We start from the raw sequence: 15,317 nt of genomic DNA, 5'->3' as shown, positions 1-15,317 counted from the left end.
CCCAGCTCTCTAAACCTGTTCTTGTGTAATGTGTTCCTGCGCCCCAGCAATTTAGTGGCTCTCCACTGGACTACCGTTTGTCAGTCTTTTGCCTGAGAGGGTCCAAAGCTAGACACAGTCTCCAGATGTGGCCTCACAAGTACCAAATAGAGGGGAACAAAAAACTTCCCTTGAGACAGTGGTTGCATTTTTGTTCCTGCAGTCTGTGTGTGGTTAATAGCATATGAGTATCTACGTAATGGTAATACAGCTCATTTGAAAAGGCTAAATGGCTGACGCATTGCTATACAGATGCTGGCAGATCTCAGGGATAATGACAATGGTAAAAATAATAATATCAAGGCAAACAGCCCAAGCAACTCACATAAGCCCTACAGCATTGTGAGAAATAACTTATTGAAAGCTACATCTTTTATTAAAAAAAACAAACAAAAACCAAAAACAAAACCCAAAGCCATCTTTACTGGAACATTCTGGAGAAATGTTTGTCTGTCTATTTATAAAGACCTTTTATAAAGAAAAGTCTATAGTCCCTCTAGGGAACATACTCCACTATTAGCTATCCATAAAATTTTTCTAATATTATAATGTAAGTCCATTATTTTTTGTCCTATGTACAGCAGGTGTTAGAACAGTTTCCCAGAGTTTTAACAATGAAGGATTACTTCATGAACAGACCAACAGTCTGAGATATGTCATATTAATCTGCAATAGACTGCTCAACATAATAGCAACCATTAAAAAGTTCCTTAACAATTTGCCTGTAAAGAGCCTATGCTTTACTGCAAGTATCTTACAAATGGCGCTCTTACTAAAATTTCCAAGAACATGTGGTGATTTTTGTAGAACACTAATTCATTTTCAGTCTATCACCTAGGTTTTTTATTTCTTTTGTCATCCTAACCCTGACACTGTCTCACATATAAGGTCTGGATGCTGTCTCACATATAAAAATTTGTGCCTGCTTCTGTTTTTTCTGCTTCCAACTTGTTGCACTGGACTATAAAATTCTAGGGAATGCCCGCAGCATATACCACATTATGCCTGTGATGTCACCTTTGGCTTTAACCAGCCAAAAAAATAACAATTAAGCAAGGATTTGCAAATTACAAGTTGATCTAACAGTCACTTGGCAACAGATGAAGTGTACAGTTCTCAAACAGACACTTTCATATCTGCCCCAGTTAAGTTTTAGACTATGTCAAACCAGAATTTGCATTCTCCAGGAGTACTTAATAGAAGTGAAGAAGTGTTTGCAATGATGGCATTAAAACCAGAGAGCTATGTAGACATTCCTCTTAATTCTTACTTCTGCTGGCAACACTGAAATTTCCTTCAAGTAACCTATTCAGATTCTGATGGTACAATTTTAACAACAGCAGCAGTATGTAAAGAATTAGTGAGTGGGGACAGAATCCACTACTGTACTTCCACTCTTCTAGAAGAGTCAAATACTGTGACTACTTTACACAGCAGGCTTACCTTGGTTGGTGTTTTTTTGAGGACTGAGTATAGAAAGGCTTGATCCCATATCTAAAATTTGACAAACGCCTTGGCACAAATTATGCACTCTAGAGGAAGAAAGCTGGACCTGTTGGACTTGACTATGACTCTGTCTGAGCGGCTGACTTTGAACAATCTTTGAGAATGCATCTGCCTTTGTTGCTGAGGATGTATCTGGCCCGCGATTTTCAAGAGAGAAATCTAGCTGAACCTGTTCCAATTCAAAGACAATCTTACAGACATACATACTTTTCATATCAAAGACAACAGAAAAATGGTTAAATTTCATAGTGGCATCTTGGACTTGGAAAGATAGAAGATTTCAGCAAGAAGCAAGACAAAAGGAAATTATTATTTTTAATTTTGAAAGGTTGTACAAGAAGATTAATTGCAACATTATGGCAGTGATTGAGAAACCCTAGCTTATTTAGTGTTAAGGAATACTATTTTGTACAGGAACAATGCATAATTTAAAAAAGACATAGGTTTTTAAGTCTTCCAGGAGATGGCTGTAGAGCAATTCCAATTGAAAAATCCAAATGAAGGTGAGTTATATTGATCATGAAACCGCACTGTACCTCAGCGTATGGTAATTCTGTTTCTTCCCCACGGCTGCTTGAAGCTCCTTCCTTTAAGCTAGGGCAGGCAATAATAGAAGAGAACCTCAAAGGATGCTGTTGCTTTGCATGCTGCAGCTCCTAATATGAAATATTACATTAACACAAGTAACTCATGATCCCTAAAACTAATACCTTTACAGCTCAGTTTGCTGTTATACTGCTAGATTTAAAATGATCAATTATCAGTTATATTAAACAAAGTTTTGTTCCCTTTAGATCAACAAGGACAAACTACCCTTCTAATAAACCTAGTATCAAATCTGTTCAAAATCTACATTTCCCGGTGCTGTTACTATCACCTTGCTTGTTATTCAAGCTTATATTGTCAGGGTCCTTCTTCACTTTTGTATTTTCATGAATGCATTTAGCTAACAGCATCCTCAACTGCACCAAGAAAAGTACTTGCCAGCAGGTCAAGGGAGGTGATTATTTCCCTCTACCGAGCACTGGTGCAACCACATTTGGAAGACTGTGTCTACTTTTGGGCTCCCTAGCATGAGAAAAACATGGACAAAATGCAGCAGCCACAAACAACAAACCAGCAAACATCCACAAAGATGATCAGTGAATTGGAAGATCTGACAGAAGAAAAAGTTGATGCAGCCGGTCTTGCTGGCCTCCAAAAGACATAGATCAAGAGTGATCTTTTCAACATGTATAAGCATCTGATGAGGATGGTGGAAGGAGGTAAAGTAGACTGAGTTGGATTCTTCTCAGTGGAAGACTGAGAGACAATGGGAAGAAAGGTAAGTACGGGACACCTTGCCTAAGTGTAAGGGGAAAAAACCACAACCAAGTGCCAACCTTCTTTATAGTAAGGGTGACCAAACACCAGAAAAACTTGCCCAGAGCAGTTCCCAGAGGAAGCGTTTCCCCAACTAAACTTGGTTAATAATTCTACTGGAGTTTTATACCTCCGAGCAACAACCTCACCCTTTCTGAAAGAACACTGTTTACTGCCCTCAAAACTACAATGACAATCAACTGCTCTGACTCAATCCTCACAGGAACAAATCTGCTGATCAATTAAGTAAAGTACATAGCGAAATCCTGGCCACTGAAGGTACTGGGAGGTCTGCCACTAACTACAAGGGAAGCCAGAATTTATTCATTAATGTCTCTGATAATAGGTGCAATTTTGCTATTAAAGGTTGTATTTTAATTACGAAATATATAAGACAGGTTAACTATAAATCCTGATATCATATATGGAAAAGGTGCTATTTCAGTAATTTGGACATGGGTGCTTTAAAATCCCACCAGTCTGAGTATTTGGAAATATCCTCACTGATTAATAATTTTAAAGTTTATGTTAGAACATAGGTCCAAATCCTTCAAATGGCCTTTCTTGCTTGCTTAAAACTAAGCTTTATGAAATTTGTAATTTAGGATTGCATTTGTACTGTATAAACTCATGTGTTTCTGAAATACCTTGGTTGAAGAAAATGTTTAAAAATATTACTTATGAAGTCCCAAACCCTTTAAGCCTTATGGGGAAACATCTAGCTTGTGGCCAGTCACTAAAGATGTTTCCCAGGGCTCAGTTTTGGGGTCAGTTCCCTTCAGTCTTCCATCAATGACCTGGACACATGAGTTGAGTGTACACTAAGTTTGCTGATGATACTAAATTAGGAGGACTTGTCAATTCCCTTGAGGGTAGAGAGACCTTACAGAGAGATCTTGATAGACTGGAATGCTTGGCAACCACCAGCTACATGAAATTAATGAGTGCAAAAAAGCTGGATTCTGTACCCAGGACTATAATCATGGATGTCTGTATACACTGAGGGACAAGAGGCTGAAGTGCACCCTGAAGAAAGGGATCTGGTGGTTTTGATTGTTCAGAAGCTCAGTGTGAGTCAACAGTGTATCCTGGTGGCCAGAAGTGTCAACTGTGTCCTCAGTGTGTTAAGCACAGCATTGCTAACCATCCAAAAGGAGTGACTGTCCTGCTATGCTCAGCACCGGTGACCTTACCTCGAGTACTGAGTGCATTTTTGGGCTCCACAATATAAGAATATAGAAATACTAGAACGAGTCCAAAGGAGGGAAACAAAGATGGTGAAAAGACTAGATGGCTAGATTTATGATGAGTGGCTGAGGACACTTGGCTTGTTCAGCTCAAAAAAAAAAGAGGGTGACAGATGACCTTATTGCTCTCTATGACTTCCTTCCATGATGGGGGAGCAGGGTAGGAGGTGCTGATCTCTTATTTTTGGTGTCCGGTGATAGGATGTGGGAGAATGGCCTAAAGATGCATCAGGGGAAATTCAGACAATTCTTCCCTGAGAGGGTGGTCAAACAGTGGAACAATCTCCCCAGGGAGTGGTCATGGCCCCAAGCCTGTCTGTGTTCAAAAAAGGTTTGGGACAATGTCCTTAACATAAAAGGCTTAACTTCTAGGTTGTTCTGTGTGACATTGGGATTAAAAGATCCTCATGGGTTCCTTCCAGCTCTGAATATGCGATGATTGTATGAAATCTTCCAAAGGTAGATTTGAGCTAAACTCAGTAAGAGTAATTTCAGTGTAGAATTTTAAGGTAAGTTATATTCATGGAATTAGAACTGGCTTAATGGCTCATTATCACTAGATTACAGAGAGCACAGAATTACCTGTGTTGAGAGTTTGTGCTGTAGACGCTTTAGAACTGGTAGCTGACATTGTGTTCTTTCAACAAGTTCTCTTGGAAGAAGACTACCAGAGGCAATATAAACTGTGCATGGTTTAGAGCTAACAGGATGCCAAAATCCTATAAAGGAGAGAATACACCGAGGAAGGCATTCTTTGTTGCTATTTTGTCATCAGTATTACATTTCCAGCAAGTGTTCACAGCAGATATAAATGAACCACAGAACACAGACATTCTCATTTCAGATAGTTTCAATGCTATGCAGAAATGGGCCTCGTGGTTTTTAGCTTTGCTTCATTACCAGAAAAAGTATGCATGGAACCTAAATATCCACAGTGAAATCTCTTTACATTATATATACTCTTAATTCAAGTTACTCTACAGTGAGCTTATTCTGCTTTCTCTGCCACTTTCCTAAAGTGTTAGTTTTTATTTCAAGAGATACAGTACCTCTTTTCTGCTCATAAACAAAGTCTTAGTTCCAGTTCCAGATCCCACACTGACATCTAGGCACCAGGGAGTCCTTAATCTAAGAAGTTCATCAACGAAAGTCACTACATACAGACTCTCATTGTTATATCTTAGCATCTCCTATCACAGGATAATCTTATTTGCAAGGTTTAGTACCACAGTCGCACCCAAGCTGTGCAGATCAAGGATCAGTCAGGTCCAGCACCTTGTTTTTATACTAAAGCCTAGCTCTCTCCAGCTCAAAGAATGAACCGATTCCCCTATTTTATTCTAAATACATAAGCTGCCACTTTCCTTTAAAATAAATTTACCTTCCTTTAATACCATTCCAAGTTCTGCTCTGAGTCTGTTTCCCATTTCAATCAATTGGTGCTTTTCTTGGCTCAGGATTGAGATTTTTCTTGCTGCTTCCTTGAACTTATTTTGCATTCCTCGTAGAGTGTGTTTGACACTATACTGATGACCAGCACCGGTACCCACGTCAGGTAACTGTTGTCTAAAATCTGCCATGCTTTCTTCAAGAACTTTGGGTTCTGGCCCCTGAATAAAACAGACAGTGCTTATAATGAATATTTTGAAAGTGAATCTATCCTCTATCCTCACTTCAGAAATGCAAAGAAAATCAGAATGCACTTTGGACAATAGTTTGTTAAACATTTTCTGCAACAAAAAAAGAATGGTCAGTATAAAATTCAGCTTTCACCTAGTTCTGGAAGTAGCCAAAAAGAGAAAAAATAAGTTTGCACTGTCTATACCGGCACACAGTAATTTTCTAAATATTATTTGACAGCATGAACAAACAATTCCGGTCTGTATTCAGCAAAGAGATAAAACTAAGATTAAACATGATCTGTGCAAGGTGGATTGTGCATGTTTTCACACAAGGTTCTCAAGGCTCCTAAGTTTTATTTAAACACTGATATTGTTTCAGTTTTTAAAGCTCTTAGCTTTTCAATCAGGACCTCTCATACTTATATATTACTTAGCTATTATTTCAATTTTCTTGAAATTAGATGGTTACTGGTGAGTCTTAACAGTAAGACTGAAGCAGGAAACAGATATTGGCAGATCTTACAGATGATTTGACAATTAGAAAACCCTGATTTTTTGAATCGGTTTTTAAACAAGCCTACTTCAGATTCTGTTTACACCATGAAATTGCTGGGAGACAGGAAGAGGAGAGCATATAGTGACTTACTTCTTACACAGTATTAGGTATTTGTCCCAGTTTTCAATTCCATTATTATTTTTTTCCAAGAGATGCCACTGTCATTTTAACGATATTGTTCTTATCCTTTAAAATAATACAGTGGGAATGATGTTTGTAAAGCCTTGAACTGAGCAAAATATGCTCCCACAGCCAGTGGGTTTTTCCTTTGTGGGTGGTGAGCACTCCAAAACAGCACTGAACCTTGGTACTTTCTCCTGGTCATACCAAGTTGCACTTGGTATTTTAAAAAAAAAGGCTAAAAGATGGATCTAGAATAGAAAACCTGAAGAGACTATACACAGTAGCATAACCATTTGCAAGTGGGAAAAAGCCCCTCCAAGACTGGCTTGCAAGATCAGAAGTGACTTGTGTCAGGGCATGACTAGTCAAAATTTATTGCCTAGAAAGAATAAGTGTAAGCTTGGATGAAAAAATCTTTGCTGCCTCTCATCTAACCAACCACATAAGCACATATTCCTTCAGTTTATAGTATTTATTAAAACAAAACTAATACACTATGTATTTAATTACACGCATGCACACACACACATACAGAAATTTTTAGATAGTTTAAACCTCATCATACCTTTTCTGTGTCTGGGTTTACTATACAATCCAACTTAGTTGAGCTGACTTTGATGTTGCTTAAAGTGGTTCCAGTTGAAACTTTGTGTGTGCTCAGTGGACCTAAAAGAGGAGTATAATATGAATGTATATGTATTTATAGAGAGTTTAGGCTTTCATAGCAAGAGCTGCTTAAGAACACTGTCTCATGAATATAAATATCTAGTTACAGAATTATAGAACCATTGAATTATTTAGGTTGGAAAAGACCTTTAAAATCATCAAGTGAAACCATTAATCTAATACTGCGAAGTCCACCACTACACCATGTTTTCAAATGCCCACACGAACATGTCTTTTAAATACCTCCAGGGATGGTGACTCAACCGTTTCCCAGGGCAAATGTGCAAATACTTGAATAAGCCTTTCCAAAAAGAAATTTTTCCTAATATCCAATCTAAAACCATTCTGTGATTCCACATACTGGCTTCACTGTCAGGAATTCTGTCATAACCTGTAATATACAGATATTTGCTTTAATCTTGCAAAATATGTACATGCTTGCTTTTCTAGTGGTAATTTTGTAGTGACTTATAGTCTCTGTGTGTGTATGTATTTGTTTTTACTAATAATTGTTTTGTAGTAATTTCTAATATAGAATATCAGTCTATTGTGGTCTTGTGTATTGTGCAATCTTGAGAACCCCACAATAAAGATTTTTACACGCTCATGGATTGGGTAGCCCTCATAGGCTGTGACTGTGGTTGCTACACTTCCTTAACTGAATTTAAAGTTCTTTATCAAGAGTTGTCACCTTGCTCTGCAAGCTGTCTATTTTCTGTTAGAGGAAGAGAGGACAACATCTGCTCATCCAGATTCTCCATTTCTTTCCTCATTTGTGCAATAGCAGCCCGAAGGCTGGCATTCTGTTCCTGCAGCTTTTTTATTTCCAAGGCAGGAATATCTTTGCGCAGAGAACTTTTATCATCATACTGAAATATCTGGAAAATAAAAACACAAGATAAAAAGAGCATTCCATTAATAAGCAACACATATTCTCTCCATACCACCACACACACAGATGCTAATACTTTCCACGTATGAACATATGTGGGAGGACAGAACCATAGAAGGAGAAGAAATGTACTTGTTTATTGGGCACTTGCCAGGGAAAAAAGTGCTGTGCTGAGAACATCATTGGAGGAGGCACAGATGGGGAGGACCAAAGCAACAGAGATGGCTCTGTTTTATAACTGTCGTTCTGCAGGCGTGACATATCTGTCTCTTCCATGTGCAGGTAACCCATCTCCTTAAGGAATTTATGGACTCCACAGCAATCCCCTTTCTGACCTGTCAAATTCTTAAAAGTATCTTTGGAGATCATCTGTTGATAATAGCATTGTCCTGGTTTAAAAGACAGGTATTTGCCAAGGAGCACAGGAATCTCCCTGGAATGGAAAGATCACCCCCTCCCTCCAAATTCTTATGACTTTGAAATCATGGGGTGTCCATAAGGCAAAGATATGGAAAAAGGAATAACAGTTCTTTACTAGACTACATATATATTAAGACAAAACAACAACAGCAACAAGAAAACCCAGTAACAGCCTTTTAGGTGATTTCCCCTTTGGTGTAGTTACAACGACAACCGGCGGAGGCGCTGTTGGCTTGTGTAGAGGCCGAGGGTCTGCGGTGACTCCCCCGCGGTTTCAGGGGGAGCTCCGATGCAAGATCGGGACCTCCCTGGCGGTGATGGCGGTTCACATGAGGGAGAGGGAAGAAGGGTTGACTCCCCCAGGGACCCACGCGATCGGTGATCGGTCTTCGGTACCGCTAACGGCAGCCGATACACGCTGGGAAAGGAGGCACGGCTTTATCGCGACGTGGTACTACCGTACAAAGAAGAGGTCCGGCGGGCGCACTGCTCCGGGTTGAGACGGACCTCCATCCGGTGGTTCCGGGAGGGGGGCGGAGGGAATCATTTCCGCAGGCACCCCCGTGGACTGTGCTGATCTCTCGGCGCGGGCAGCCGGCGAAGTCGCAGTCAATGCAGCAGCCAGGACTTCCTTTCTCTCTTGCAAGCACCGTGCTTACAAGCCGGCGGCCGGCAGAACTCCACGTCAGTGTTGAAAAACCGCTGCGCGGGAGAGGTCCAAGGCGAAGGAAAGCCACACGACCGTCTCTGCTCCCAACCGGGCAAAGACTGCTCACCCCCAGCTAAGAAACTGCCAAAACAACTCCGCTTCCCCCTCCCCCAGAACCATTCCTACTGTATGCCAAGGCCACGTCTTTTGTTTCTTGATCGCTGTCCATTCACCATCTCCCCGACTACAAATGGGAAGAAAATTCCCTGGGGAATAAGAAAGCAAAACCAAACCCAAACAAAAAACCTGACCCCCAACAAACATAAAGAAGCTGGATATCCTTTGCTAAACCAAAAAAGGGGAAGGAGTGTATGGACTACAGCCAGATAACTTGGACAATGGACAATATCTAGAAAACGCATTTCCTGGTCACTTGAAATTCCAGTACAATCCTCAGGAAAAAATATCTAGTAGGACCAATGGGATATAAAGACCAGGATATTAGGGTCCTGATACTATTTACTTTTACTGTTTCTTCATTCAAAGTGTGTCTGCAAAGATTTTTAAATAAGTTTCCTTTGACCTGTGGTGGTGTATTGTCCCTGTGGTTTCATCCAAGCAGAGAATGTAGGACTTTGATTCTACCCTCGTAAAATCTTCTTTCACCGACGGAAATATCATTTGTCATTATCCATTTAAGAAATGCAGATACTATTTGGTAGAGGAATATTAGAAAACCATGCAGTAGAAGAACATACACTCCGACAGACACTAAACAAATCCTAATTTGCAAGTCGTTCAAATCAGATGCTTTTCACGAGGTAAAGACCATGAAATGTCGTTTGAGTATTTGTATCTAAATGTTGCTAAAAAGTTTCCATATATTTAACCCTAACCTTAAATGTTGCAAAGCAGCAATTCGGCCTCTTCAGAGGGCGCGGCAATCCATGAGGCACTAAAAACACTTCAGAATACTTCAGTCTCAATCTTTATGCCTTGCACAGTCTCAAACACTACTCCATTTCCATCTTCTCTATCATTCCACACTTCCTTCAGCCCCGTTATTTCCCCAGTCATAAGTGTGTTCTGCGAGTATGATCTGAAAGTGTCTAATGCCAGACACTTTGAAATGCTAATGGCCTTCAAATTAAATTTCTCTGTCATAATGACAACAGCTGCCCTACAGTTTCCTCCTCATGTGTTTCTTTCTGCCCTAACAGTACAGACTGTGCAGAAGATGAGAATAATAATTTTCTGCTTTAACAGTCTCTCCGAGGCTGTTAAGGAGAGTCAGTCAAAGGTGCCAGAGGGTAGCAATACAAAACCCAGATGTGAATTTTGGGGCCCAGGACTTCACCTCCACCTGTAACATACAGACGAACAATCACAGTTTGGACCAGAAATGCAACTATTCCATATTTTTGTAAGTGTAAAGGGGACTAGAGAGAAAACCCTAAAAAGCAGAATTACTTGAAGCAATCTTTTCTGTGCACTTGTATGGTACTATTAGCATGCTCTAGTCAGACAAACATGACCTAAGCCATACTTAAATATCAGTTAAATGCAAGATTTTGAAACGCCAAGAATGACTACTGCAACATTTCTAGAACACTCCTCCAGTCTCAGACCAATTTGAAGGAAGAACCTGTATACTGAAGATACTGTACTGGGGTATATTAAACTTTGATCTTTCATGCATCAGTCATCTGAACCAGAGGCTAGGCAGCATACTATTCTTTCTTTAAGAGGACTCATTGACACAAATATCTTTATCACTTTTCTTTTTTTTTTGTTTACACTTCATTTTGTACAGAAAAAGTTCTAGTCTGGAACAACAGACTTTTTAATTTTGTTATTTAGTTTTTTAAAAACTGGCCCTTCCCATAAAAGGGAAAACTACCAAAAAGGTTTTGCTCAGACAGTTACTGCTTATCCTACATGCCAAAAGTGCAAAAGCCAGAGTTTTTTACAACAGAAGGAAAAAAGTGACCATGAAAATAAAGTCTTGTCAACCACAGTTGAAGAGAACAATGAATGCAAACAACTGATGAAGAATCTCTGCCCAGCCCTGATTCTCTTGGTATCTCAATGATCAATTAGCAAATCAGTACAGTTTGAAATTATATTGGAAAAACAACTTGCTCGATGGTAAGTTTTTGCTAGCAGTCTACTTTTATCTGTAATAAAACTTGTCTTCAGGAAGTATCTTTCTGAATATAACACTTTCTGCATTCAGGAACTACTAGGCTTGCTTAGCTCTGCTTTTTCTTAGCAAGCTCTGGTAACGTGCTCTGAACTGGTTACTGTTGAGCATCTGTAGCTGCCCAGTAGAGTGCACTGCAGCACACTCTTTCACTCTTTTACAAAAGACATTTTTCTACTCCTAATGCGTTATCCTTCAGCATGACTTCAAAACAGCATTGGGTTTGCAATTTTGAATGGCTTTTATAAATATATGTATTTAAATAGGTAGCAATGAAAGGAAAACTAGTTAATGATACTAGACTACAAAACATTATTTTAAACAGCTAGCATATTAATATTTTGAAATGTTGCCTTAAAATGTTAACTTCACAACTTTAAAATGTACTCTGAACTGCAACTGACACAAAGCCTCAGGAACATTCCAGAAATTAATTTCTCCCATTTGATGTGGAATGGTACAGTATGTTGTCACGTTTTGGAGCAGCTGTCTATATCCAGCTTGCTCCTTTTGCCAGTGAGTAATGAACGAGAGCCATAATTAAACCTGTGGCACCTCATCTATATGTATTCCAGGCTAGATATGCCTGCACTTTGAATGAAACATATGAAACAAATGAACTGCTGAAAGTAAGTCCAGTGGAAACAAGGCCCACAAAGTTGTTTATCTTAGAATTAATTAATCCATGTCTACATTAAGTGTTGTCTAACCTGTTTCTTCTCTTCAGGTGAAATACTGTGATTAAACGATGCTTGTATTGTCTGTTCTCTTTCAACAGTCAAAACAGAAAGAAAAGTCTTCATGCAAGCTGTAGTCTGTTTTCTGTGGGTCACCTTCAACTTAGGAGGGATGGAAGGGAGGAAAAGCAGAGGATGTCAGTAGCTAAAGGACAAAGGGATGGAGAAAAGAAAAGGAAAGGTAAGGAAGGGAAAGGGGAAGGAAAAGGGAAAGGAAAAAGGAAGTAAAAAAGAAAAAGAAGGAAATCAAAGGTGTTTTAAATCATAGCACAGGGACTTCAGCGTATCCCTTTCGCCCCTGTCAAAATACTGCCTTCACAGACAAATAATTTAGCTTCATTGTCTTATCTTCTTTATGTGAAATGGAAAATGCTGATTTATCTCTCACGTGTGTTTACATGCTAGAGTTATTGATGCTTATGAATCACTTGGGAAAGACAATGTAAAACGAAATAAAACACTAGAGCAAATGCCAGCATTCTAAACATTACAAACAAATGTTTTGTTTATACCTGTTAGTTCACAGGGCAACTGGGCATTGAGAACTGTTAGACCATTGTGTAATAGTCTCTAAACAATAAACATATATTTAGTTTTTCAGAAGACATTTGTACACTACACAAAATAGGGTTTTTTTTCATACAAAAATACCCAAAAGCTTTTCAGGACTAATATTGTTCCCTTGATAGAATTCAAGTGGTACTGTGATGTGAAATTCTTTCTGGCCTGGGGCTGCTCTAGGAGAGATGTTTCTTCTTTTGCTACAATGGCAAAGGAAGAGCATCTCTTAAGCCAACTTGATTACACGGAAAGGGAGAAAAGGCCGCTATTAGAGATTGTTCATGAAAATGAATCTGGTCTCTGATGTGATGAACTACTGTGCACAATACAGAATTGCTTTTTTGCAGATTTTTGAGAGAAGGCTAAAGACATACTTCCCTGAGAAACACCATGGTGGAAAGACTCCATAGCTCTGTATGCAACTGATGATACTTAAACAATGTTAATTTGAAAATCTCACCTCTTTTGATGAAGACAGGCCGTGCGTTAGATTATCCGATTTCTGATACCCATTACATTCAGCATTCTCACAGAGCTGCTGCCAGTTCAGTTCTGTTTGCATTTTGTAAAATTCTGTTTCAGAATCCATTCTTGCTCAGCTGCCAGAGACAGTTGTTGTTTATACCTATGATACACAGAGCAAAGCTGTTGATTTCAGCAGAATAAATACTAAAGATATTTCATGGATATTGTTGTTGTTTGTTTGGATCTGGTTTTGTTTTGTTTAATTCAGTTTTGTTTATTGTTCTCATCTTCTTTCCTTGTTTTACTTTACAAATTATCTATTTTATTTTATTCTATTCTACTCTAAGTATTTTACTGAACAAAAGCATTTTAATTGTTTAGAGCTCAGTAGTCTCAGAGAGTCCATCTGTATGGGTATTTAGAATCAGCTTTGGAGGTCACTTCAGCTCAAGCAGCATAAACTGCCCTTCAACATCCATACTGCTCTCAGTACTTCCATCCGGAGCCCGTTTCCATTTTGCTAATATCAGAAATGAGATACAACAGAGCTAGGAATTAAAATTGCTGCATTGTCAGGGTAAAATTTCTAGGCTAAAAGGCTGTTGCATTTACATACCTTGAAAACATGGCGTAGAAAGAGAAGAGATAGGACATGCAAGTAATAGAAATTGAAACAGTAGTAGAGATATCTAATCAAGAACTCGTCAGAAAATTGCAAAGATTAAAGGTTTCTTTGGAAGAGCCATCAGAGTTTAAACCGCACATCACAGAGTAAGCAATGTGCCCAAAGTTACATTTAGTAAGTATACATACAATTGCCACTCTTTTGTTCCTACTGAGTGAATAGCAGTTGGTCACACAATCTTTATAGTCAAGACTGCAATAGGACAAAGTGGTTTTAGATCCATTGCTACAACGGTGTCCTTTAAAGAACAACCAAGAGAAGTAAACCAAACTAGACACTAAAGTACAATTGTGCAACATTCAAGATGCAGGAATCCATGGATATCACTAATGGCCAGGTAACCTTTTGCTATCCTAAATGTAAAGTGTGTAGGCAGAAATAATTTATTTTATTGCACAAAACCCAACATAGCTGGAAAAAGATGGCAAACTTATAGGCATACAAGCCCTCTTCCTGAAAGCTTGTCTGCTTTTTACGGTGATATCAATTGGTTTAATGTGAGGGGTTCTTTTTCCCCTCTACCTATATAACTTGGTTTGTCAAATTATTAAGGTATCTGTTACAACACCACTGAAACGTGGGCAGGGACATCAGAGAACAATCCAAATAATGCTGGATGATGATTATTGAAGACTGCACATACAGAGAATAGAGATTTCTGAAGCATGAATTGCTCATTACTAGGCCTTGGAAGGATGTCAGTGGTCTTTCAAATACCTATGTACAGTTCTTGGTTGCATAGGAAGAAATCCAGTTGCTATGAATGCATACCACAAACACCCCTTTCCTGGAAACAGTTCAACATATAGGTGGAAGAAAACAGCAAAATGACAGTCATCTTTTCACACAGGAATGTCTTGAGATTATAACACACTCATTCATTCTGTGAGTAAAGGGTAACAGATTAAAAGATGTTACATTGACTTCATGGGACAGAACTAAGTGACCCTTTTCAACTGTCTGTGCAACTCACATTCTCTCTTTAATTTCCACATCAAAATCAGCAAGCATTTCCTGCGAAGGGAGTAACGGATAGGTAACATTGGTACAGTGATACTGATGGAAACACTGAATTGTCTCAGACCTTTCAAACACTGTATGAGTAGTTTAATAATTTCTCAATCTTTCTTGATTCTAATAATAATCAGTGTGCTGAATGAAACCTATCATCTGGTCTATAAATAGTTGCAGTGAGCTGCCATCCAGTGGCTAAACTGGTGATGTATTAAAAAAAGTGTTTGAGAGAAACTACTTTGATGAATTAAATTGATAAATCACAACTGAAAACAAGAGAATGAGATCACAAGGGATTTTGTCTAATTGATGCAAAATTGTCTTAGATTAGGGGGAATAACTGCAGGAGACCCAGCTGCAAGCACGGAAGATATGCTTCTTTAGTTGTATGCTATAAACAATGGAGATAACTTTTTTCTTTTCCAGTGTGGTAAGAGGAACATGTGCAATAGATGATGTAGCCTTGTGCTTGTGGACAGCAGCTGGTCAGCTTTATCGTTACTGTTCAACCACACAATGCACCGTAACTTCCAAGCCAAGCCAGTTATCAAGTATTGTTCAGGTGAGAAG

The 15,317-nt window shown here is 38.9% G+C and overlaps 1 protein-coding gene across 1 annotated transcript in view; it reads right to left on the bottom strand.

Annotated features, from left to right (window-relative positions):
- Positions 1-15,317, bottom strand: part of CCDC57 (coiled-coil domain containing 57) — a 28,136-nt gene that overhangs the window by 7,908 nt on the left and 4,911 nt on the right. Inside the window, 9 exon segments of the mRNA XM_085077236.1 lie at positions 1,483-1,714; positions 2,082-2,201; positions 4,737-4,873; positions 5,536-5,764; positions 7,021-7,121; positions 7,813-7,999; positions 11,221-11,223; positions 13,044-13,151; positions 13,154-13,208. Of these exon segments, the coding sequence (XP_084933362.1) occupies positions 1,483-1,714; positions 2,082-2,201; positions 4,737-4,873; positions 5,536-5,764; positions 7,021-7,121; positions 7,813-7,999; positions 11,221-11,223; positions 13,044-13,151; positions 13,154-13,208 (1,172 nt within the window).

The sequence above is a fragment of the Lichenostomus cassidix genome, chromosome 18 (genome assembly GCF_008360975.1).
Source record: "Lichenostomus cassidix isolate B80296 chromosome 18, HeHo_3.0, whole genome shotgun sequence".
Lineage (NCBI taxonomy): Eukaryota > Metazoa > Chordata > Aves > Passeriformes > Meliphagidae > Lichenostomus > Lichenostomus cassidix.
This window is presented reverse-complemented; position numbering and strand designations above follow the sequence as displayed.